Here is a 25747-nt window from a genome sequence, read left to right as displayed (position 1 = left end):
TATTTTGAAAAGTTTTTAAGTTTTAATTTATTGTTAAGAGACAGGGTCTTGTTCTGTTGTCCAAGCTGGAGTACAGTGGCACAATCATAGCTCACTGCAGCCTTAAAATCCTGGGCTCAAGCTATGCTCCTGCCTCAGCCTCCAGAGTAGGTAGGACTACAGAAGCATACTACCACACCTAGCTAAGTTTTAATTTTTTAATTTTAATTTTTGTAGAGACAGGGTCTCACTATGTTGCCCACACTGGTCTCAAACTTCTGGCCTCAAGAAATCCCCCCACCTCGGCCTCCCAAAGTCCTGGGATTACAGGTGTAAGTCACTATGCTTAGCCAATTTGTTCTTAACAGTGGGTGATATTTAGTTTTTAGATATTCTTTTTAGAAAATTTTAAATCAATACTCAGAGCTTAGGTATTATCTTATGCTAGGCATCTTTGTAGAGATGTGCTAATTAGCATCAATTACTTTTTATTTTTTGCTCTCCCTTGCCCTACACATATTTAAAGAGGGGATAACAGAAAATAATTCCCAACTTAATGTTGCCATTCTTGCAAATGTTTTTACTATTCCCATAATGCTTATTGTGTAATGTGGCAAGTATTTTATATAATCATCTTTAATTCTCATCATAGCCCCCAATTAGGTATATTATATCCTTAATTATGTAGAAAAAAGTGGAAAGTTAGACAGTAAATATCTTTACACAGAATGGAATCCAGGTCCAATTTCAAACTTAGCTTTCTTCCAGTTTTATATACTGCATTTCTCTCTAAGCAGTTTGGCAACAAATCTTTAGGCAATAACCACAGAACCACAGAACTTAAGTTCATGTAATCCAAAATATAAGCCAAGCGCATAAAGAATGAGTGGCCTTACAAATTGTAATTGTAATACAACACCCAGTTAACCAAAGATACTATCTTTTTTTCTTTTTTTCACAAGAACACTTTAGGTCTGGTTTCTTACCTATTATGACAAAAACGCTAGTTTCAGGATTACTCATGGATTTTTATTCTGCAACATGGATTCAATTTTTTCAGTATCTCAGAGAGAATATACTCACCCACTGTAGTTTTCAGAGGAGTAGACAGTGCTGTGGGGGAGGTGAGGTCCAGCACAGATCTCGGGTAAGCATTCAGTGTGGAGGAGGGACCAGGAACGCCCATGATTGGTAGAAAACTCCAAGCTGACACTAATACAACCAGAAAAAGCACACAAAAAAAGGGGGTAAAAATAACAAATAAAATGAAAATTTCAGCTCTGGTTAAGTACTTTAAACATCTGTAAAAACACTGTAAAATTTTTAAAAGATGCTGTTTCCTAAATGATTGTTTTCTCTTTCACTTAAGTTTGACCAGCTTTCAAAGGGCAATCAGTTAAATTACGGCTATAAACAAACTATGTTTTAAAGACAACAAATGGTAACTTGAGTTTGTGCTGTTGAGTTTGATAGGCGGCAAGGCAATTACCATGTCTCACACTGTCACTTCATCCTGTGAATGTGAGACCCAGCAAATTCTTAGAAAAAACAGGAGCAACACTTGGCAAGTGAAACTGAGAAGTCATAGCTCCTGAAGTGCTAATTGATTTCCATGCTTATTATTAGGGGGTCAGCAGCAGACAGGAGGTCAAGCTTTTTTTCAGTTTTTTTTTTTTTTCTCTCTTAGCAATCTGTTGTAATGGATGGCTGCCACAGCATGTGCAAACGAATCCGATACCTAAGATCGAGCTCTTAGAATGAAGCCATTCCTACTTGAAATCTAGCCAATCATAACCCTCATATTAATTGAATTACTTTTCTTTTGGGAAAAGTGTGTTATTTCATCAATGAGTATTTTACTTAAAATCCAGTTAAACTCTACTTAGAAACTACCTCTTATTTAACAGCCAAATCTGCAAGCTCATTTTTAGTTTTGTACACTTACAAAATAGGGCTTCCTACCTGTTACCAGGCTGATGCGTCCCACATCCCAGATTGATGGAAAACTGTATCATATGAGACATTGTAGAAGGGAGAACAGGCAAGACATGGAAAAAGTCTACAGCCCAGACATTCCTATTATGTCCTTGATGGTTCTTTTGCCTTAGACAAAATTTGGTAGCAGGAGTCTGAAGTTCAGGATTGATGACCACAGAAACCAAAGACGGAACCTTTCAAACAAAGGAGACCCCAATCACTCATAATCCTTTCTATGCCAGTCCATGTAAATTCTCCTAGATTTGACCTAGTAAACACTATGTACATAACTGCCATTTATGAAGCACCACCAGGAAATGTCCTTTGTGTTCCATTTGTTATTTCACGAAGAAGATGCTATCTTCAAGGGACATTTGATTTAGTGACTCAGAATTCCTCCTGTGCAGGAGGTGAGGGTCTCTGTGTGTATTTGATCAGGTTCTCCCTGCTTGAAGATAAACTGATGTCAGTCTTTAAGAGTTATTTAAGCATGTGCATCCATTTTATTTAATTAGCACAAGAGAAAGGCAACTTGACATTTATACTTTATCATCAGTCCTTTTTGAAAGTGGATTGGTATCATGTTCAGGGCTTTCCAAACTAGTATTGTGAAAATAGGACAGAAAAAATCAGAGCCAATGAGTCAATGCATTATAACTTACAAAGCCAATTTGATATGAGACATGAAGATGACCAAGGCAGGTGTAATTCTACCTTGCCACTCCTGGAAACATAGTCCTTTATGAAATTCCACATGGTATAACTTGAGTTACCCTTGCGTGTGGAATGTGCTGGATATTCACATTGGTTGTTTAACCTTCTAACCTTGATGTTTGTTTTGTTTTTCTAACTGAAACCCTGAGATGCTATATGTTAGCTGTGTTTAAGCTTTTTAAAGTACTTAGGGTACCATCAGTGTAAAGAAAAGGCTAACTAAAATAATGTGTATGTGGGTGTGGCCTGAGCACAAACAAATCTACTTTTACAAAAAAAATAGTTTTACACCTTATGATTAATATGTCACATAATTTTGAAGATGTTTGCAAATAACCAGAGCTAACACCTGTACTATATCCAAAGGGCAAAGAAAAAAGGCCAACCTCAGGCAGTAGCTCTAATTAGAAAAGAAAAAAGCAAAGGTAATTATAACCTGTGCTTTCTCCAGTGTCTTCTACCTAGGAAATCTCAAAATGCTGGATAAATACTCATTACGATTGACAGTAAGTCTGTACAGTCGCATAATTAGAGCTACACTTAGGGCCTTCTTGGGGACAAGAATAACTGTCAAGAGTGTTGGGTTCTCCCTTACTGTTTCTGATGGACTGTAATTCATTCTTCCTGAAAAGACCTCATTTTTCATTTGTATCAGGAAAAAAAATATGAATGTTAAAATGTCCATTTCACTTTTAAAGAAACCTGGAGACTTCCTGGGCTGCCAGAACAGAGGTGTATCTTCTGTATCTAGAGTAGTCTTTGCGGTTTTGACTCGGGCTTGTCCAGGGTGGTCTGACATGGTCTATCTGCCACACAGACTGGCATGTGTACCTTATATGAGGAATAGGAAAGGGTATCCAGTGCAATGTGCTCTTTCTTTCCTTCAATTTTTGCATACAGGATTATGTCATTTTCATGAGAATTTCCAGGGTCACAAATTCCTCCTGCACAAAACAAAAATTTTAAGTTGTTAGTACCAACTCGTATCCATAAACATATCAAATATAGTGTTAAATTTCAGAATAAAAAATCATTATAGTACCCAGATGCCACTTAAGAATAACCCTAGACAAAGGTAAACAGACACAAGGAAATAATTTATAACAATAGCTCAAGTAGGCCACACTGAAGATCAAAGAGTTGACATTTGAGAAGGCCAAAGTAGCTATTTGCTTCATGAGATTACTCAAATAATTGTCTACTTTGAGCAGCAACTACATGTCCATGTTCTTTTTGTTTTTTTTAGATAGACTATTGCCCTGTTGCCCAGGCTGGAGTGCCATGGCATGATCTCTGCTCACTGCAACCTCCACCTCCTGCGTTCAAATAATTCTCCTGCCTCAGCATCCCAAGTAGCTGGGATTACAGGCACCTGTCACCACACGCAGCTAAGTTTTGTATTTTTAGTAGAGATGGGGGTTTCACCATGTTGGCCAGGCTGGTCAAAAACTCCTGGCCTCACAATCTGCCCACCTCAGCCTCCCAAAGTGCTGGGATTACAGGCATGAGCCACCATGCCTGGCCTGCATGTCCATGTTCTAACTCGTATTAAAAAGATGTGCTCTGCTTTTTAATAAACTGTTATTTTCTTAATTTGAGGTTTTTATGACCAAAGTTCAGAACCTATTGGTTGTGGTTTTAAAATAAGAATGATGACTCCCTGCATCAAGGAATTCTGAAGTAGTATTAGTCAAAGTGTTGCACATAGTATCTTTACTATTTTAGCACATTATTTGTATTTTAAATGCAATTCATTTTACATTTTTCATTTTTATATTTGGTATCTTATTTGATTGTTAGAAGGTACACAGAGTGTTTTATTCTCTATTACTCTACTTTATAGTCATGAAAAACAGTACTCCATTGGAGCTGAAAAGCAATTAAGATCATCCTGATGATGGCACTAAATGACAGTTAGTTACATGATCTTAGCTTCTTACTTGAAGCTGGGCACTTAACGTCTTACTTAGCTGGGCACTTGAAGCTAAGATATGTAACTAACTAGTGGAAGAGCCAGGGGTACATGTACTTTCATAGGATGTCTATGCACTGGGTAGGAGTAGAGAAGTTCTCAATGACCAGGGTAAATCTTGGGGATTCATGTGCAAAATGTGTCCCACAGTGGAACAATGCATCAGGCTAACATAGCTCTGGAACCCCTGCTATTAAAATTACTGGGTGATATATATCTTTTCTGATCCCATAAATATTACCTATTCCCTTGAGCTTAGCAGTTAAATTTCCATAGTCTACTGATGAGAATTATCATTTGTTCATAAACCTCTTCTGAGCTTAGAGCATAAGTCAGTCTCCAAGATGTCAGCTCTGGGTTAATTAAGAAAATTCGTTTTCTGAATCTATAAACCTGAGACCTGTACAGCTGACTGCAGTAACCTCATTAAGGTTACCTATGAGGCCCATTCTGATTGGCCACATGTCTTCTTTATATGACACATCTTATTTCATCTTCCAAAATGCAACAACTTTTGATAATCTAAATTAACAATTTAAACAACAGATTATTTATATTTGATTTTTAAGATAAATATTGGAATTATGTTGCACAAATATTCTTGACTAAATTCTCCTACGTGAACTCTAAAATTATTTGGCACATATGAGTATACATTAGTTGGAAGCAACCCAAGAAGTTGGCTTGATGGCAGAAAAGCCAGCATCTGACTTGAAAACTAAGCTTCTTTAAGACAAATTGGAGAAGGCTGTAGGAATCTGGGAATAAGCCTGTTACTAGAGTTTCCAGCTGAGCCAGAGAAGGAGAGAGTTCAGCACACATTCTCATTTCATTGGTGTGTTCCTAGAACAGCTCAGTTTATGGTAGTAGTGAGTTACAGGGGGGAACTGACCTCCATATTTGGTCTGGGGAACTGACCTCCATATTTGGTCTGAAAAGTTTTACAAGTAGATTGAATTTTCCAGCTCATGACAGACTGATTTTACGTTTGAGTCACTTGTGAGAAAACTGCCCAATAATTTTATTCTCAAGGAAATTTGTGGGTTTTTGGTTCGACAAAAGAGCTAATGTTGCAAATGGTGATTGGAACTGTCTGTATCAGGGTTTCTTTGAGGGCCAGACTCCTGGAGCATTATTAATAATGACAGGGTAAAAATGCCTACTTTTCATTAGGTACTTACTATGAACCATGTAAAATCAAGTACAAGCATTATCTCTTTTCATCCCCTAACAACATTTTCAGGTAAGAATTAATATAGATCCATTTTGCTGATAGTGAAAGGAGGCCAGGAAAGGTTATATAATGTGCCCATAGTCCCAAAGTAAAGCATGTCTCTAACGTTATTCTATTTGACTTCAAACCTTTACTACAACTCAATAGGTAAGTCTTGGAGGATGGTTTTTGAAAAGCATTGAAATCTGGCATGCTATGTTAGGCACATGCAATTTGACATATAACAAATATTTACTAGATTAGATAATTTGAACTGAGAATGGAGAGGTCAGGTATGGTGACAATGTATACCCCATCCTAAAAATGTTTACTGTTCAACAAGCTGTAGAGAAAAATCCTATGATTTTGACATTTATATCATATATTCAAGCATTTCTTTAAACACTTCAGTGTTAGGATAAATACAGCTACTAAAAGCCATTCTAATTGATGGTCTCTGGAGAAAAGATCCATGTGACAATGAAATTCCTATTAGAAAACACAACTTTTTTCTTTTCTTTTTTTTGAGTCAGAGTTTCACTCTTGTTGCTCGGGCTGGAGTGGAATGGCATGATCTCAGCTCACCGAAACTCCGCCTCCCGGGTTCAAGCAATTCTCCTGCCTCAGCCTCCTGAGTTGCTGGGATTACAGGCGCGTGCCACCACACCTGGCTAATTTTGTTATTTTTAGTAGAGATGGGATTTCTCCATGTTGGTCAGGCTGGTCTTGAACTTCAGACCTCAGGTCACTCACCCTCCCAGAGTGCTGGGATTAGATACATGAGCCACGTGCCTGACCGAAACCACAACTTTTAAATTGAGGATTTATACATATATTATATGAGGATTTATAATTATATATTAAGAATTTACCAAAAAAGGACAAAAAACGTGAACAATTACAGGCAGTGTGGGTTTAGTGCACCACACCAAATGAGGTAGGCACTGAACTATCAGTTTTCTCTAATTTCATTAATCTGTTTGCTGTAACTTCTCTCTGCTCTCTTAAGAACAGTTCATGAACTGCATCTGCCCTTCAGAGATAACTGAAACACACGTGGGAGTCACACCCGGCCCAGAATGGCAGAAGAAAAAAGGAGCCAAGACTTTAAAATGATGACAGATTTTATCTGAAAGATTCTTCTGGGAGCAATTTATAGTTCTGTGAAGTTTCAATGACAGCAGCTTCTTCAGGGAGATGTGGATTCTTCTTCAGCTTCATAGCCCTTGGCACCTTGTGGAAAGGCGCGACTCAGAGGCATCTTGCACAGAAATTAAGGTTCAGGAAGATTTCAATAAAAACAAATGAGTCAGCTTTAAAATATTTTAAATATTGTTTTAAGTCATTTTTGAAGGATAATTATTGGCAGTAAACTGTGCTGTGCTGCCATAATTGCAGTAAAAGTTCAGAGAAATGGGTACAATGTAAGCTAAAAGAGCTGGGCACATAGAAGATGCCTAGTAAATGTTTGTTGGAGGAACAATGAACAAATACATGAACAAATACATGATGTCTGCTAGGCTATTTTTTGTCTAATTCACTGTATTCTGGCCCTAAGAACAGTGCTTTTTGCTAGTCCTCAATGAATCTGTATTGAATACATGAATATATGAATAAAGGAAAAAGACGTTGAAATGAACTTTGGAAGCTCAGCAAATTTTCCAGAAATCTGCTCACAGCAGACTCATATGAACTAAGGGCAGAACATATAGTCAGGGTCTCAGGGGGAGAGAGTGTGATCTAGTCCAGATTAACCATCAATATGATTTTCCTAAGGTACCGTATTTAGTAAGGGGCTGCTTATAACCATCTCTTCCTAAATCTCTTTCCATATGGCTTTATTCTCCATCAGCCAACAAAGTTTTAAAGTCTTTTCTATAGGTCTAGCCCTATTCTATCTATCCTACCCTACCGTATCCTATTCTACCATAACCTACTCTATCCTTACCCTATCCTACGCCACCTTCCCTGGGTGCTGCTCTTTCCTCAAGATCTAGCCCCCATTTCTTTTCTTCTCTCTAGTGATAAAACTCTTCAAGTAGCAGTCCTCCTCTTTCAGTGACACATTTTTCTTTTTCTTTTTAACTCCATGTATTATACTATTATACTTTGGCTTTCCAGTCACCACATTATTGGGAAAACTCTCTCCAAAGTCACTGGTGACCTCTCAGCCCTTATCCTGGTTGATCTCTCTCTCTCTGTGGCATTCCTTACATATATAAATATGCATATATTTCTTTTCTAAATCTAGCAACCCTATCCTAACTGATCTCTTGTCCTTTAATTTCTGATCATTTCAGTGCCATTCCAGCCTGAACCATCTTCTTTCCTCCTTTAGCCTCCAATGACACCTTCTGGCCACCTTTGTTTATGTTCTTTCTCAGTCTCCTTTATTACTATTTTTCTCTCTACCTAAACCTAGATGAGGGTTCTCTCTAAGAATTGTTTGTCTTATGCTACCTCCTGCTTCCAGTTATCACCTGCACATGGATGATTTTCAAATCTGATTCAAATCCTGAATAGAATTTCTCCTTTCATAGGGCATTCCAGAAACCTGATCTTAACATAAGTAACATCAAAATATTCTTTTCCACACTTACCGTCTTATACATATATTACTTTTCTAAATCTAGCAACCCTATCCTAACTGATCTCTTGTCCTTTAATTTCTGATTATTTCAATCTTCCTTCATGCTCCTATAAGAATTACCTTTCTAAAACACAGGTGATAATGTAATACTGAACTAACAGGAATTGTCTGATAGCTCCATATTACCTAGAGAAAGAAAATCCAAACTCCTTAGCTGGAATTCAACAAAATCACTACTCTGGCTCAAATTTACTTTTCTAGTTCCATTTTACACACTTCTATTTATCTATATTGGGAAAATCACCCAGCCTCAAACATATCACATACCTTTATTCTTGTGCCTTTTTGTTTCATAATGACTTAGCTTGGAATTCTCTTACTTAAATTTAAATCATGCCCATACTTCAGGGGTGAGTTCAAATGCCGTCTCCTTCATGAAGCTTTACTCTAATCCTTCCACTGCTATTACTCATGGCTTCCTTTATACTTCCATAGCATTTCATTCCATTACCGCACGCTGCATTTACCTTACAGTCAGATGTTACTTGTGGGTGGTGACTCTAATTAATTTTTATATCAATAACAACAGAGATATGCAGAGTCCAAATACTTATTTGGCACTGTTTTGAGTGCTCGGCATATATTGACTCATTTGACCAGGAACTCTGTAATTTAGGTGACATTATTCTCCCTACTTGTATTCTCCATATATCCTAGCTCAAGGCTCTATATTGAATAGGCATTCCTTACTATTTTAATTGAAGGAAGGTGCTTTTACTTGGGATAATGTACTTTGGGCTCTTTCAAATCAATTCCCTATCATAGTCAACACTGTTTTAATTCATTGATTAATAATATGGTTTTCTCCAGAAAAAAATCAAAGATTACTTAACCTCTTCTATAAAGACAATTATATGAAGGAACCTACAAACTGATGTCTTAGTCTCATAGAAATCACCAAATATGGTTAATTTGCTATAATAAAATAAAAATATAGTATAAAATATATTGTGTCAAAAATAGGGAACAGGGAGAAAACTCAAATTAGACTGGCATACTAAATGTTTATTACAACTTTTTTGGACGAGGGCTTAAGGTTTTCCAGGAATCCCTTTTGATAAAATGAGAGCCAGTTTGAATTCTAATTATAGGAAGAAATTGAGCTCTGGGCTTTTAAATAGACAAACCATTTCAGAGTCAAGATGAGGTTACCCTTAAATGTGAGATTACATTACTTTATTTCATATGCACAATTTCTCTGCTATCAAACAGATCATTATGGAAAATAAGTTAACATCACATAGGTAATATGCTTGAGAGCATGATACAATCTGAGGTTTCCCATGCAACTCTGAACTATATGATTTTCAAAAAGGTGAAATGAGGAATACAGGAAGCTAGATTCAGGAGATCTGTTTGTCCTGATGAACTGACATCTTTGCTAGTAAGTTCAAAGGTAGACACTGTTTATTTCCTGTTTCACTTCCAGATGTTGCCTGTGCTTTTCTAGTCACCCAACAAAGAAGGCATGTGACACCTATTCATATTTCTGGAATGACATCAGTGAGAGAATATGTAACTATGGCTCTTGTTGACTAACTTTGGAGGTCACAAAGTTCAACCCTCTAACTCCTTTTTGGGTATTTTTCCAACCTTCTTTATTTGCTCTACAATACTTTGAAGAAGACTGTATCTTATGAACACATTTTTTCTTAATGTGTTTGCAAACATATTAAAAAATAGAGAATATTATTAAAGTATTAACCTATTCTCAGCTTCTTACAACAAAAGAGTTATGCAATGATGAGATATCCCTGAAAACGAAGGCTCACCTTGATGACTATTTTCTGGGGAAGCTGGGAAAAAGAAATAGCTTTGTAATTTTAGCTTCTCTCTCATTGTCTTTTCAGCTATGACCATGGAGGGAGAGGTGGAAGAAAGGTATTATGATATTTTGTCTTCAGCCCTCATCATGGCAAGCCACGACTAGCTCTCTATAGGCTGTTCAAGTGGGGCTGGCCTAAAACATGGGTGAGTACCACAGGCTTCTGGTCTGCCTGCAGAGCTCATATTTCATGAATTTTCATTTTACATAGTTGACAACAAACAATCTTACTTCCTCAGGCATAGCTGCTGGCCTAGGATTTGCCCCAGGGTGAACAAAGTTTGTGTAAAATGTACCTACCCATCACAAAGTAAAACCTTAGGTTCCCGTAACCAGTAGTGTCCATGTATGGAGTGCATAATTTTCTCTCTCCATCTTTGAGGAAGACCATTGATAAACCTGATTCTATTGTTCCACATTCTGTACCAATGACAGCTCCCAGGACTTCCCATCTAAAAAGCAAAAGATAATAATTGAGAGTTAGAGTTAGAATATTAAGTTGAATCTTTATAAAGCATTAACACTTTGTTTTTAGTCAGGGACATTTACTTAGTAATGAATAATTCTGAAATAAAGATATGACACTTTATTTAGGTAATAAATAAACTTTAAAAACAAATTTTAGGTAGTGAACAAACTTTAAACACATTACATTCACAGTTATAGCTTTCCTATAGAGGGATGAATTTAATCAATACTGTGTATAGTATGTCTACTTGTTACCAGGACCATGCTCCATATTGAGATACTTTTTATTCTTAAAGTACTTATAGTTGAGTTGGGAAATCAATGAACTAAGGAAACAGTGAATTATGAAAGACAGAATCATAACATAAATACTTGTACAATGTTTTACGTGTTGAAAATAGTAGTAGAATGAAAAGATCGTCAAAAGTCTAGCAAGTTTTCAAAAAGGAGAAGGGATTTAAGCTGGGTCTCGACAAATAGGTAATTGGATATGTAAAAGAGAATAAAAATAGCTGGCTTTTATTGAATGCTAACTACCTGGCCGGATCCTTTTCTAGGCCCTATACACATTAAAGTCATTTAATTCTCACAGTAACCCTATGAGATAGTCACCATTACTACCCTGATTTTAGATGAAGAAACAGATAAAGAGAGGTTAAGGATGGCTAGCAAAGGAAGAGGACAGTGTTCAAATCCATGCAGTCTGACTCCAGAGCCTAGACTCCTACCACAGTTGCATAAGGTGCTGATGAAATCACATGAGTATAGGCTAAGAAGTGGGAATGACCTTGACACTATTAACAGTGCAGACATCAACACTTTACCGAAGAATGTGCGTTGGGGAAGAGTGAAAAATACATTTGAATAGTACAGTGGAACCAATTTATGGAAAGTGTGGAAAGAGAGGAGTTCAGACTCTATGTAGTAGACACTCAGTGATATTTCTAAAATGCAAATATAATTACATCTCTCCTTGGTTTAATGTCTTTCAGGGACTCCCCCGTGGCCGTCTGGACAAATTCCAAGCTCCTTAATGCAGAATACACGATCTTTCTTGGCCTGGCCCAAGAACACATTTCTACCCCAATCTCTCACCTTACACTGTCTCTCTTCTCCCTTGTATCCAAACTCTTTTGCCATTTAATGTGAATTCAAAGTCCCTAAAACATTCTGTCAGCCCTCTGAACTTTTACTTACAGTCTATCAAACAAACCCAGGGTCATTCTTCAAGATGTCCTTTAAATATCAAACACCATTCTGTACAGTATTTCCTAAGCTTCCTGGCTCCTTCTACCCAGCCCTACCACTCCATCTCAGACTAAGTTAGATTCTTCCTTTGTGATCTCATTTCTCACAGTACATTGCCCTTTTTTCTTTACATGCCTTTCTTTATTCCTGATACGTCAGCTCCAAAGATAGGATCTGCGTCTTATTTTTGAGTCCTTAGACCCTAGTCCAGTGTTCGACACCGAGTAGATCCTCAATAATTCGTGTTGAGTGATGGTGGGATTAAAGGATTCCATCTCCAGAAAATAAATGAAACCTGTAGAGTGCCCTGCCTGTATCCCATCCTCACTTTCCACTGCTTTCTCTATCCACATCCTTTCCCTACCCTCTGAGACAATCCATGCCATTGGCACAGAGCAGGAAAGCAGCCTCTTCTGCTCCTGATCACACGTCAGGCAGGTTTGACCACCACTTCAACTCAAAGTCCCCTTGTACCTGTTCTTAATGCCTACTGCTACTGCTGCTCCAGGCTTTGGCTTTGGTACTGCAGTCCCCTTAAAATCACAGCTCTGATGGTTCAGCCTCTTCTTCTCCTTAGATCTTTGCTACATCATCTGCCCATCTAGATCTAAACCCTGCAATGACCACCTGATCCTTAGCTTCTCTATTAGCTTAGGTTCTAGGCACATACTTCACATGCCCAAAACATTCAGAGAGGTCTTCAGGTTTAGATCTCTTTTCAAGATTCGCAGGCCTAAATGAATGGTCTTATATAAAGGCCTGGCCTCTCTGCCCCCAGTTACCCCTTCCCTTACCCATAATCTTCTCCACTCTTGCCACCAGTCTGATTCCTCTTCCCTCACCTTTTCAAGGCTGACTCATCTATTGCCACCCAAGTCCTGGTTGTGTCAGTGAGAAGTGAAAACAAAGTAGAAGGTCAAAGATAGCTCCATGGTTAGAGAAACAGGTATTTACAGCACACCACACTGAAGAGGACTCTGAAAGTACTCGAACAGAAACACTGCAATACATTTTGGCTACAACAGAAGTCAGAAACTGGTGTTTGGAGGAATGACCATAAACTTTTGACATTTACATCATTTCTGTCTGTTATTATTATCAACAATGCTATATAAAGGGTCCTTATGTGTTTACATATGCATGTGGGAGTTTCTCTATCAGCCTTTCTGAACTGGAGACTGTGAGAGAAATGGGTCCTACTACCCCAAGGCACCCACTGTATTAGTGAATTGCTTTTACTCTTTTGCATCCAGAATCGCAGGTGCACCTGCTTTAGGAGAACTGAGAATGCAGTCAGATCATTTTCTGTGTTCTAGGGTTATCACAAAGGAATCTCTGTTGAGAAAGGCTGGTAGGGTATATATCTGGAAGCGGAGTTGCTGGGCAAATGCGGTACTTCATTATTACTCTTCAAAATGGTTGGATAAATCTATGTTCCCATCATGAGGGTACAAGCTTCCTGTTTCCCCATAAGCTTGCCATCACTTTGTTTTGCCAAGGTTTTAAAATTTGGCCTATTACAGGAGTATAAAATTTATCTCACCTTTGCATTTACATGGTTACTAGTGAGGGTAATTATCTTTTTATGTTTATTGGCCAGTTAGGGTTACTCTTATCTGAGTTGTCTATTTATGTCTATTTTCTATTAGGATCTCTTTTTTCTTTCTCTCACTTTCTTATGATTTGAATTCTTTATATGTTTCAGATAGTAATCTTTTCTTGGCTATATGTATTGTACTTTTTTTCACTTTGTTTATGTGTCTTTGGATGTACAGACGAGTTTTAATTTTAATGTAGTTAGAACTTATCTATCTTTTCTCTATGGTTTGTGCCTGTTTTGTCCAATTCTTCCTTACCCTGAAATCATAGAGATATTTGTCTATATTTTCTTCTAAAAGCTTTAAAGCGTCACCTTTCATATTAGGTGGTTTTAATGAACCTGAAATTGATTTGGGGTAAGGAATGAGGTTGTGATCCAATATGGTTTTCTCTGTATAGATAGCCATTTATTCCAGAACTGTTAACCATTTGCCCTAATGACTGGTAATGCCACTTCTGTCACATCACTACCTCCTATAAATGTGGGCCTGTTTCTACAATTAACTTGTCTCTTTTTCCTCCATTATTCTACATGTCTATCTCTGTGCCCAAACCAATTTAAATATCATATATACGGTATGAGTGTATACATATATATGTTACATATATATAAAATAGCTATTGGTAGCTGAGCTCCCTCTGTCCCTCAGCCACATCTGTCGCTTCTTCACAGTTGTCTTGGCTACTCTTGTCCTTAATTCTCACTAATGAATGTTAGAATCACCTTGTTGAGTTCTACTAAAAACCCTACTTGGATCTTGACAAGAATCTAATGTCTCTTTTATTACTGATAACAAGTCATCTACTGAATTGTTGCTCCTTTGTATATAATCTGTCTTTTCTCTCTGGTTGCTTTAGTTATGTCTTTAGTATTCTAAAATTTCCCTTCAGTGTATGTATATAGAGATTTATTTTATTTATTCTGTGGAAACTTGGTGGATCTTGTCAGTTTGGGGATTCAATTCTTTAATTGGGTCTGGAAAAATGTAAGTCACTATGTTTTCAAATATTAACTATCCTCCATTCTATATTCTTTCTGAAAATTCTATGGGACATGTATTGAAATTTCATATTATATTCTCCATGTCTCTCACTCTCTCAATAATCTTTCTTTCTTTTTATATTGCATCATGTATTTTTTCTCAGATCTCTCTCTAATATACTAATTCTCTCTTTGGTTCTTTTTTTACCTTTATAGTTAATATTTGATTTCTATGACTGTATTTTTCATTTTTAAAAGTTTTCTTTGAATTTTTCTATTTCTTATTTTTATTTATTCATTTATTCTTGAGAAGTGGTCTTGCTCTGTTGTTCAGGCTGGAGTGCAGCAGTGCAATCATGGCTCTTGGTTGCCTCAACCTCTTGGGCTCAAGTGATTCTCCCACCTCAGGCTCTCCTCAGAGTAGCTGAGTGTACACGGAGGCACCATCGTGCCCAGCTAATTTCTGTATTTTTCTTTTCAGAGATGGTGTTTTGGTCACGTTGCCCAGCTGGTCTCAAACTCCTAGGCTCTAGTAATCTGCCCACCTTGGGATCTCAAAGTGCTGGGATTACAGGTGTGAACCACTGAGCCCCACTTCTTTGGTTCTTTTTAATATCTACTTGTTCTTTTCTCATAGTATCCTCTTCTTTCAAAATGACTTAGATTTTTAAAAAATCTTTTAAATCACTTAATCATACTTCTCTCATATCTCTCAGTTATCTCAACTGGAATGCACTTATTATTCTGTTTGTTATATTTGATGACTGCCCTTTTTGGTCAACCATAAAATCACATAGATCATAAATCTTGTTGTGAGCTCATCTTCAGTGGACTTATTTTTTTACTTTGTGTAATAGAAATATATTTACAAAGGGGTTTTACATTTGTGTTTGTGAGCATCTTGGAGGTTTCCTGGTCCTGAATTTCTTTTTACATTAATTCATCAGTTAAGAATTTTCCCACCACCTGGGTGGAATGAATGTGAATTTCACATTTGCTTGGAGCTTCCATTCTTCTGAAAGATTTTTTTTTTTCACTCTTGAATCCATGAGAGAGGTTGTTACCTAATTACTTCTTTATGGAGAATTAGCTCTTCAGGGTATACAAGAATGTCAGTTCTATCTGTCATCTGCCAAAGATCCTGTGTGAATATTTTTAACTCAGGCTTATATTACATATGTCCTGTCCATCCTGAACTGCCTGTTTCAGCTAAAGGCTTATTATTCAGGATTTTAGTATTCCTTTGTTTTAGGTATCTGCTCATTTCCTCCCCTATCCTAGAGCTACATATTGAAGAAAATTATCATACTTAATCCAATATTTCTATGGGTTTGTAGGGGAAAAGGAATTGCATGAGCTCACATAGCCTTGTTGTCACAGCTTCAAATTTTCAGATGGCTGATTATTATTAGCAATGATGGGGAACTTAAAGAGGTAAGCTAATTAGTTCATTTTAGGCTCTCATTTAATTATGTCATCAGTGGTGTTAACAAATTAAAGGATGATGTCATCTTTCAAATCAGCAAGCTTCTCTTTTAGAGTAGGTTTTATTTTAACATGTTAAATAATCAATTTTTAAATGTAGGCTGGTTATTAACTTTTTTCTTGTCTCTAAACATTCAAGTTACATATTTTGTATCACTGGTGACTTTATTAGATAAAAAGCAAGTTTATAAATAAAAACAATTGTTAGTTACTGAATATTAATAGTTATCCTAAGTTATGAAGATATGTTTTCTTTCAGGAAAATAAATGTAATGTTTATTGGCCATAATAAAGTGTCTCTAAGTAATGTACTTAAGTCACAGGCTCACTTCTCAGTAGATGGACAGTAGTTTTATGAAATTTCATTAAGTAGCCAAACTTTGTTGGAAATCATTATGTACACACAGAATTACAGCTATTTTGGTAAAATGTTTAATCATTCTAGTTTCTGAAAACATGGTATATTTATTCCTTGCACAAAGTTTATCATGTATACCTACTTTAGAATTACTTAATTCTATTTTCAAAGCAAAGACTATCCAGGGAAACACTTTTTAGAAACACCAAACAAATAGTATATATCTATAATATTAGACATTTGGCAACAGATATCAAAGAAGATATATGAATTAGTTTAAAATGTATTATAGGCTGAGAGTGGTGGCTCATGTCTGTAATCCCAGAACTTTGGGAGGCCAATATGGGTGGATCACTTGAGGCCAGGAGTTCCAGACCAGCCTGGCCAACATGTTAAAACCCTATCTTTACTAAAAATACAAAATTAGCCGGGTGTGGTGGCACACACTTATAATCCTAGCGACTTGGGAAAGTGAGGCATTAGGACTGCTTGAACATGAGGGGTGGAGGATGCAGTGAGCTGAGATTGCACCGCTGCACTCCAGCCTGGGTGACAGGGCGAGACTCTGTCTCAAATAAAATAAAATGTATTACATATAATCATATATGTATAGTTTCATAATTTGTATGATTTATTAGAGAAGTTTGATATTTTGATCTTGTGTTTAATATTTTAAAAATTGAAATATTTGACATTTTAAAGCCAATTTATCTTCAGTACTTATTTGTGGTCATGTCTAATTTGGCCTTTTGTTATTCACATAATGAACATGTCTACATTTGGAAGAAACTGGAACACACACAGAGGTAAATGGCTTGCCTAAGGCCAATCGCCTGTTCAGTTCTAAAATTTAGACTTTTTATTTCCCAATTTGCTGTTATTTTCACAGTGACAGTTGTTAAAAGGATGTTATGTATGTCAGGATGATTATTTGAACCATCCCTGTTTATAATAGATTTGGGACAAAAATCTTAGAAAATGCTTTTTAAAAAAATTTTAACAGGTTATATCAATCATTCAAGGAGCATATGGAATAATAACTTTTGAGATAGCTCTTAATAGTATTGCATCATTCATAAATTAACCAGGAGCCTCTCTTGACGCATACATGAAAATTTCACACTGGTTCATTGGTCTTTTGCTTGCTCCATTTATCTCAATTAAACCTCTCAGCCTACTGATCCACAAAGTAAGTTAAGGTTATAAATGATGCAGATGATGCCTCCTTTTTGACATCTATCTGCTTTAGAGTATTTTCATAGTGAAAAATTAAATTGAAAAAGACAGAATTTTCATGGACCAAAAGAACCTTCTATTTAAGTGAGAAATGAGATTAGTAGTCTTTTTCTTTTATTTGTTGTACATGGAAAGATTTTCTAGATGAATCTAATTGAGTTTTTATCACAACTTCTACCACCAAGTTGTGTGAAATATAATTCAGATTGTATAATAACTTTCAATCTTTAAGTCTGACATATCCAATTTTTCCTCTTAATTAGTCTTTATTTCTCCCATTCTGATGCAAGATAACAAAAGAGAAGTTACTTCCTTTAGAAATCCAGATATTTATATCAAGTGAAATGGGAAGTTTAGTCTGCTTTGAAGAGAAAAAAGCAGAGAGAAATCTGCTTTACTGAATTTTTACAGATTTATGTTTTGTAAAAGTCTTGTTGCTTTGAATATCTTACTTTGCATTTATTAAAAATTCAGGAGGAGCCTGTTATAGCACAAGCTCATTCTTTCATGAATTTGTATAAACACTGGCTCAAACATGGTTGGAGGCAAAGTACCCTTAAGGAGATCCCAAAGCTCTGTCAAGAGACTCTACTTCAGGTAGAGTCTCTACTCCCCAGACTTTAAAGTCCCAGTTTACAAGGTCACAAAGGTGTGGTCATTTCCAGTTACAAAAATTATATAGTCCCCAACTTTCTCCTTAAAATAATAATTACATGAAGTAAAATTATAATATAACCAAATCTTTGAGATCAGTAGTGGTTATTTGAGGGGCTCTATAGTTTCGTCAATATCTCTGATGGTATGGCAATTTCCCTCCAAAGGTATGTTACTTCTCTGTGGTTTAAGTTATGCTTTCCCTAAGGAAATGCAGCTCTATGTGAAGTGCATTTGAAGGAATGTCTGCCTGAGGGAGAGAGCTCTCTATAGTGCAGCAATTTATATTTATTCTTTTATGATTAATTTTAAAATTAAAAAGCCCTTACCTTATTTATTATAAATACAGTGGTATCTATTATTTATTACAAATAGAGTAAGGTGAAGTTGGAGGACAGAAAAAAAAGTTTTGTAATCAATAAAATGCCTTAAGGCAACCTCGTTCCTTACAGATAGCAAGGTCACAATAATGTTTAATTTATATTTTAAAATATGTCTTTCTGCTCTTTCTGTCATTAAAAGAGTAATATTTTTGTAAGCAAAAAATAATTTAAAGAAGTGTCTTAGCTGGAAAGTTGATGGTGTTTTGGAGTGCTTTGTAACTAAGATTAATTATATTTTAATCAGCTGCTACTTCTATACTTTTAAGAATGATATGTATTATCAGTAGCGTAGCTTGGCAATAACTATCAAACTGAAATTATATGTATACATATGTATGTGTATGTATGCACACACATCTGACTATCTAATTTTCCTTTTTCTTTTAGGAACTTACCTTTCAGGAATATTTTAACAAGCACACAAGAATGTTTACTCTAATATTCTTTGTCTATCAACAGGGGTTCAGTTGGATCAACTGGCCTTTGTGAAATAATGAAGATCCATATTTATTGACTAGAAGAGACTTTCATAATATATTAAGTTTTGAAAAAATCAAGTTGAAATATAATATGCAAAATATGATTCTAGTGTTTTGTGGGTTTTTTTGGTATCATCATAGAAAAATTTCTGAATAAATACATGCCAACAGTTTAACAGTGAAGAATGGGAATTACCATGGAGGGAAAGTTTGGACTTTTACTTTACACATTTTCTTTGCAATAAGCAAATAATTTCCAGGAAAAAGTCAGGCATTCAGTTTATATAACTCAGAGTGAAAATTTAAATTATCTCATTATAGGCTGATGAAAATATTAAGAATATGAACATAGAAATTAGAGATCTAATATCTTAACCAGATCTTTTCTCTACTAATATTTGCATAAAAGGCACCAAAAATAATAGAATATTTCATATTTTCTATGAATTTTTAAATTATATTATCCAGGACATATTAAAACACCTAAAGTTGGCAACTTTAAGTATGAACTAAGATCACGAATAAAGCTTGGCTATAAGATCCTATATTGACCAAATTCATAAGGTTTAAAAAAAAATCTCATATAAATTCTCTGAGGTTAAAAAAGTTCATTACATTTATAAGGTCTATATTTGGGATGGACGCTCTGCTATTTAATAAGGGATGTGCCACAGGTAAAGACCTTCCACATTCATTTATATTCATGAGGTTTATCTCCAGTACGAGTCCTCTGAAGTCTAGCAAGATGTATACTTTGACTGAAGCCTCTCTACTTCCATTGCATTTATAGATTTTCCCTCTAGCATTAACAGCTTAGGTGAAGGTAAAAGGATGAGCTCAATTTGAAGGCTTCCCTGAATGCATTACATTTCAAAGATTCTTCTCTTCAATTGGTTCCTCTCAAATTTAATTTTGTTTTAGCTTTTTATGACATGCATCATGTTTATTTACACTCTAGTTGGAATAACCCTAATAAAGAATATTGGGCTTCAGAATGGTTAGAAAGCACCCAATGTTCTCATTAATAAGACAGTAATATAGTCTAGACTGGGGATTGTTTAGAGAAAATGATGTATTGCCTGGGACATTACAGAGTCTCAATAAACGTTGGTTTCCTTTTCTCCTCCTGTAAAATACAGTGCTTTTTTCGTTTTAAAATAAGTCAAAGTGGCAATTCAAATGAATTTCTAAATTATAATGAGTGTTTTTACTTTTTTTCATGCTAGAATTAATAAAACACCTTAGGTGAAGTTGAAGGACAGTATGCAAAGCATCATTGCTCAAACAATCTTTAATCAGGATATACTTAGCAAAAGATAAACTGCACTTAATTTACCTGTAGGTCTTTACCACTGTTTAAGATTTTGGCTACAATCTATCTGGACTCTTAAATTTATTATTTATGTTATTTAAATGGTTGTGTGAGTTTTGCTTTAATAAAAGTGAATATGACTGTAAAAACAAAACCCACTTAATATGTTAACTCAGACTGCCAAACTACCTTCCGTTCATTTACCCTGAATTGTAAGCTTACATAAAATCCCTCAATAGCCTTATGACATTTTGTCAAAGTATTCTAAATCAGAGGTAATAATTCATCCTATCCAGATGAATTGTGTTTAAACTAAAATTTTGAGAAAACTATTCTAAGTCAGAGGTAGCAATTCACTGATTTGTGGGTAAAATTTGTGGAAAAGAAGAAGATGCTTAACCTGTTCTGTAGAGGTCTAAAGAATTTGCAGCCTTTGTTTAATAAAAGTAACAACTTACATCAAAGGGGCTACTACAACAGAGATTGTTTTTGTTGCTCTGTACACAAATTTTTTTTTTTCCTGTTTATATGTTAGATTCATTGGTTTTCTCTCTTGGGAACAAGAATAAGGAGCCAGTTGCTGCATTCTGGATGCTCACATAAACAACTACTTTGGAGATGGGGGCCTATTAAACAACTCAAGCATAGCAGTGCCAAGAGCAAAGATGGCACGGAAATATGCTGTAAATTAAAGAAGGGCTTAGGACTTCTATGAAGGAGCGCCAGAACATTTAGCGTAGGGAACTGACATACCTGTCATTTGAAAAATTACTGTTTTTATTTTTAAACTATAAAAAACATTAGCTTGAAAAGAAAGTAATATTAGCACCTAGGTCAAAAGAAAAAGCTTTTAAAAGCTTGCAACAAATTTTCTCTGACCCATTTTAGCACTTGCATGGTTTTTGAACATATCCAATTATCATTTTAATTAATATTGCTTTTTTTCCCAATGACATATTTCTTGTTTATTTAGAGAATGATTTAGGTTTCATTGGCTGTTGAACTTTGTGTTTAACCTTTTATATCTCATTAATTAATTAGTATTAGCATAATTTTCTTTTGAGCACCACTTTGGCCATATCATATTACTGATAATAGTTATGTTTTGAATAATAACTAATTTTTAACTTGTTTATTATGCACTATGCTTTGTGCAAAGTGCTCTACATGTACTGATGCATGAAACATCCCTTTTTGCGGGAGGCTGAGGCAGGAAAATCACTTCAATCTAGGAGGCGGAGGTTGCAGCAAGCCGAGATTGTGCCATTGCACTCTAGGCTGGCGACAGAGCAAAAGTCTGTCTTAAAAAAAAAAAAAAAAAAAAATTCCTTTTTGGTTCTTTTAATGCTGAAATCTGAATTCTATCTTATTTTAATATACCTCCTTGCTGCTTCTGCTACATTTGCCTGGTATATTAGTTCCTCTTTGACTTTCAATTTCTTTTGTTATTTTAGTTTTAAGTCTCTGATAAGGGTAAATATACAGCTCATTTTTCAAAACTTACTGTGAGAATCTCATTTAATAAGTGAATATAACTCACTCTATTTTATCACATTACTGATATATTTGAATTAGTTTCTGACAAAAATTGTTTTCTATTTTCTATTTACTCTGTATTTTATTGTTTACTATTTTCTGACACTTGTTGAATTACATCTTCTTTGTTCTAATGTTAACGTAATGCTTTAGAAGTTTTGTAACCTCTGTCTGGCTTTTATTTAAAGCTTTCTATTAGTATCAAGAGTTAACCAAGAGCTATATCTTCACTCTAAACAGGTTAAGAACTTTGGCAGGATTTTATTTCCTTATTCTGCTTCTCTTTCTGTCAGCCACCTTCTATTCTTTTCATGTTACACTCTTCCGGGTTTTAATTCCAAGTTTTTATAAAAGTTTTCAAATAATCCATTCTTCTTTAGACTGAACTACAAGTTTTACTCTTTTACTTGTTGGCTATTCTTTCTTGAATATCTCCAGGAATATATCTTGCAGCAATTCTTTCAGAGAGTGTGGTAAACTTTCTGAATCCTCTGTGTCTATAACAGTTTTTATTTTTCCCTAATACTTGATATTTGGCTGGAAAAGGAATTTTACAACTCAAATAATTTTCAGAACTTTAAGACAACTGCTTCCTTAAAAAAATGCTTAATGCTACCAAGGAAAGTAAAATAAATCTTACCTAGAAGCTTTAGAATTTTCTTTTATTGATGTTCTAAAATTTCTCCCTGATTACCTATGACTGGGTACTTTTCCATTCATCTTGCTAAACATTTTCACTCATAGCCACTTTCTCCTCCTCCTCTCGCCTGCCCCTCCTCCTCCTCCTCTTCTTCCTCCTCCTTCTTCTCCTCTTTTCAATCTTGGGAACTTTTTTAAATGATTTATTTGAATATTTCATTCCATGTATTCCTTCTGGCTTCTTTAATTCCTATTATTTATAATGTTGGAATTGCCACTTTCTCTCCATACTTAACATCTCTTTTTCTGTAATGAAATAACATTTCAAGACTCAAATTTCCAGCTTACTAATTAGTTCTTTAGCTCTGCCTATATTGACATTCGGGAAAAAAAATCCATTAAACTTGTTTCAACAATCACATATTTTCATTTCTCGCATCTCTAATTGTTTCTTCCTCATAAAATTTGTTCAAGTTTCACAAATTCAGTATACGCTCTTATCCTTCTGAGGATATTAATTATGCTTCTTATACAATCTCCTTTGGTTTATTTTGCTACTTCCTTTTACTTACTTGGTTCCTAGTTCTTTAGTTTAATGCTTATTTTTTTTTTCTTTTTCTTTTTTTTTTTTTAACTTGGAGGCGGTTTTTCTTAGATTTGGTGATTTAGATTATTTGCTCAAATTCGTATCTGCTATTCTCTCTTAGTTTCAGTGAAAAAATGCCCACTGACCAGGGCAGATGTGCCCTTGGGTGAGGATTCCCATGGGGGCACAATGCCCTGCTTCTCCATTTTATGTGTCCACATTCACTGCTTGTTCCTGGGTAGAAGTCTATGCTTAGAAGTGGGTGTAGTGAGGGCCAGGCACGGTGGCTCATGAGTGTTATCCCAGCACGTTAGCAGGCCAAGGCAGGCAGATCACTTGAGATCAGGAGTTTGAGACCAGCCTGGCCAATATAGTGAAATCCCATCTCTACCAAATGTACAAAAAATTAGCTGGGTGTGGTGGCTCATGCCTGTAATCCCAGCTACTGGGGAGGCTGAGACATGATAATCACTTAAACCCAGGAGGCAGAGGTTGCAGTGAGCTGAGATCACACCACTGTACTCCAGCCTTGGCAACAGAGTGAGAATCTGTCTCAAAAAGAAAACAAAGAGAAAAAAAAAAAAAAAGTAGGTGTAGTGAGGGGTTCACCTGCTTAGCAGTCCTTGTAGCCCCACTCTGATTCCTGTGTGTAGTATCTATGACCTGGAGCAATACTGAGATGCCTTTTGTAAGTGTCTCATTCAACATGTGTTCTGGGCTATTGTCTCCCCACTTCCATCACAGATCCCTCCTCTCTTTCTCTGGCCCAACTATGGGTCACTTTCTTGTTTTTTAGTGTCATTATAGATTTGTTTGCTCATTTTCTGTCATTTTCAAGGATTTGGAGCAGGTGGGGAAGACTGGAGCATGCTGTTTTGACTCCAGATTATATTCATTACATTTGTGGAATTTCTCTTTAGCATGAATATTGTGGTAATAGCAGCAAAACAGATTTTTTTTTAAAAAGGTGTTTGAATGTTTATATTTGGGATGAAAGGCAAATATACAAATTCCATGTTACAGCAATGTTCTATAAAACCCCTTCCCATCTAAAGACAGCCTCAGCTAAGTGAGATGTGGTAGGTGCTAATTAAATGATGCGTTTGTAAGGTTAAGCCAAAGTTCAGAAAGATTCGCATAAATTATCACTGTATCTACTAATTATCACTGTATCACTGTATCTTCTCCCTTGCTGAAGTAACAGATGTGTCTTCTTTAGGAAAAAGAAAACAACAACAACAACTTTAAAATCCCACTTTAAAAAAATTAACCTATCAACATCAGATTTGGGACAGCTTAGTGATGTGAAAGGCAAACAGCTCTTGCATCCTGTGATTTGAGATAAAATACTTTAATCCAAATGGTGGGAAAATATGCATAATTGGAAAGTGGTTTCCCAAAAAAGCCATAATGGCTTACTGGCTCTCTTTTCTTCCTTGCCATTCATATTAAGTCTTTTGGAAATATTATTACAGAGGACTGCATACTCTTTTGTCTCTCTCTCTCATAATACGTATGGAATAAAAATATTGTTAAAGAGATGAAAGTATAATGTTCACATTAATAATTTTTTTCTTTCTTAAAAAAGTGAACTCAGAGCAGAATTCAGTCAATTCAATTGGTTACCCTTGAATGAGTGAGAATTTGCCATCTCTGTTTTCTGTCTATTTTTGCAGATGAGCTTACAGTGATAAATTGTTTGTGTGGGTGGCGGTGGATAAAAGAAGAATGAGACAAGTATTCGATAGACTCAGGAGAGAAAACAGAACACATTATGAATTTCACTACCAAATTCTTAACGTTTCTCTTTGTCAGCTCTTACCCCAAGTAAAAATGCTTCACGTTAATTTGATTTTGTAACCTTTTTTAAAAAATTGCATCCGTGGTTAAAAATTATTATAGCAGCATTCTTTCCTGGACCAATAAAGCAACATTTGGGACCAGGTGGGAGTGTGGACTTCCCCACTCCCAACACATATGAGCACACAAAACACTATGAATTAAATTATCATTTTTATCATCACTCAAAACACAGAAAATAGTAGGACTTCTCATTATCCTTTTATACCTTTATAACATAATGCCAACTTCATGGCTGGGCCACCAGATGACAGCATGAGTGAAGTAATTCTGGTGCTATGGCCTGACTTCCTGGGGCAAAAGCCACAAATAAACCAAAGGTGTGGTTGCTAGAAGAGTCACACCGCATTTAGAATTTAGATGAATTAACTGCAGAGCAATCAGAGTGGCACAGGTGCTTTTGTCAAGCACGTTATTACATCTTATTGGAACAGAAACTTGCTGACAATGCCATGGTCTGGAAGTACCAGCTTCTAAACTGTGACAAAAACCCTGGTCCATCTTCAGTTTTGAGAAATGGCCAACGAGCATAAATAAAACCACCTGAGTCATTTGGTTGATGGACTCTCCTCTGACGTTCCTCTGTGTCTAT

General features: G+C 35.8%; 1 protein-coding gene across 3 annotated transcripts in view; it reads right to left on the bottom strand.

The window, feature by feature from the left end:
* RELN (reelin) overlaps window positions 1–25747 on the bottom strand; it is a 535951-nt gene that overhangs the window by 185460 nt on the left and 324744 nt on the right. For all 3 annotated transcript variants that reach the window (XM_032276354.1, XM_032276355.1, XM_032276356.1), the window contains exons 12-15: window positions 10631–10782; window positions 3502–3614; window positions 1942–2150; window positions 1063–1191 (exon numbers count right to left, since the gene is read on the bottom strand). In XM_032276354.1, the coding sequence (XP_032132245.1) occupies window positions 1063–1191; window positions 1942–2150; window positions 3502–3614; window positions 10631–10782 (603 nt within the window). The remainder of the gene's footprint in view (window positions 1–1062; window positions 1192–1941; window positions 2151–3501; window positions 3615–10630; window positions 10783–25747) is intronic.

The sequence above is a fragment of the Sapajus apella genome, unplaced genomic scaffold (genome assembly GCF_009761245.1).
Source record: "Sapajus apella isolate SASKATOON/1434 unplaced genomic scaffold, GSC_monkey_1.0 scaffold7, whole genome shotgun sequence".
Classification (NCBI taxonomy): domain Eukaryota; kingdom Metazoa; phylum Chordata; class Mammalia; order Primates; family Cebidae; genus Sapajus; species Sapajus apella.
The sequence above is the reverse complement of the archived record's forward strand: the minus strand, read 5'-3'. Positions and strand labels throughout refer to the sequence as shown.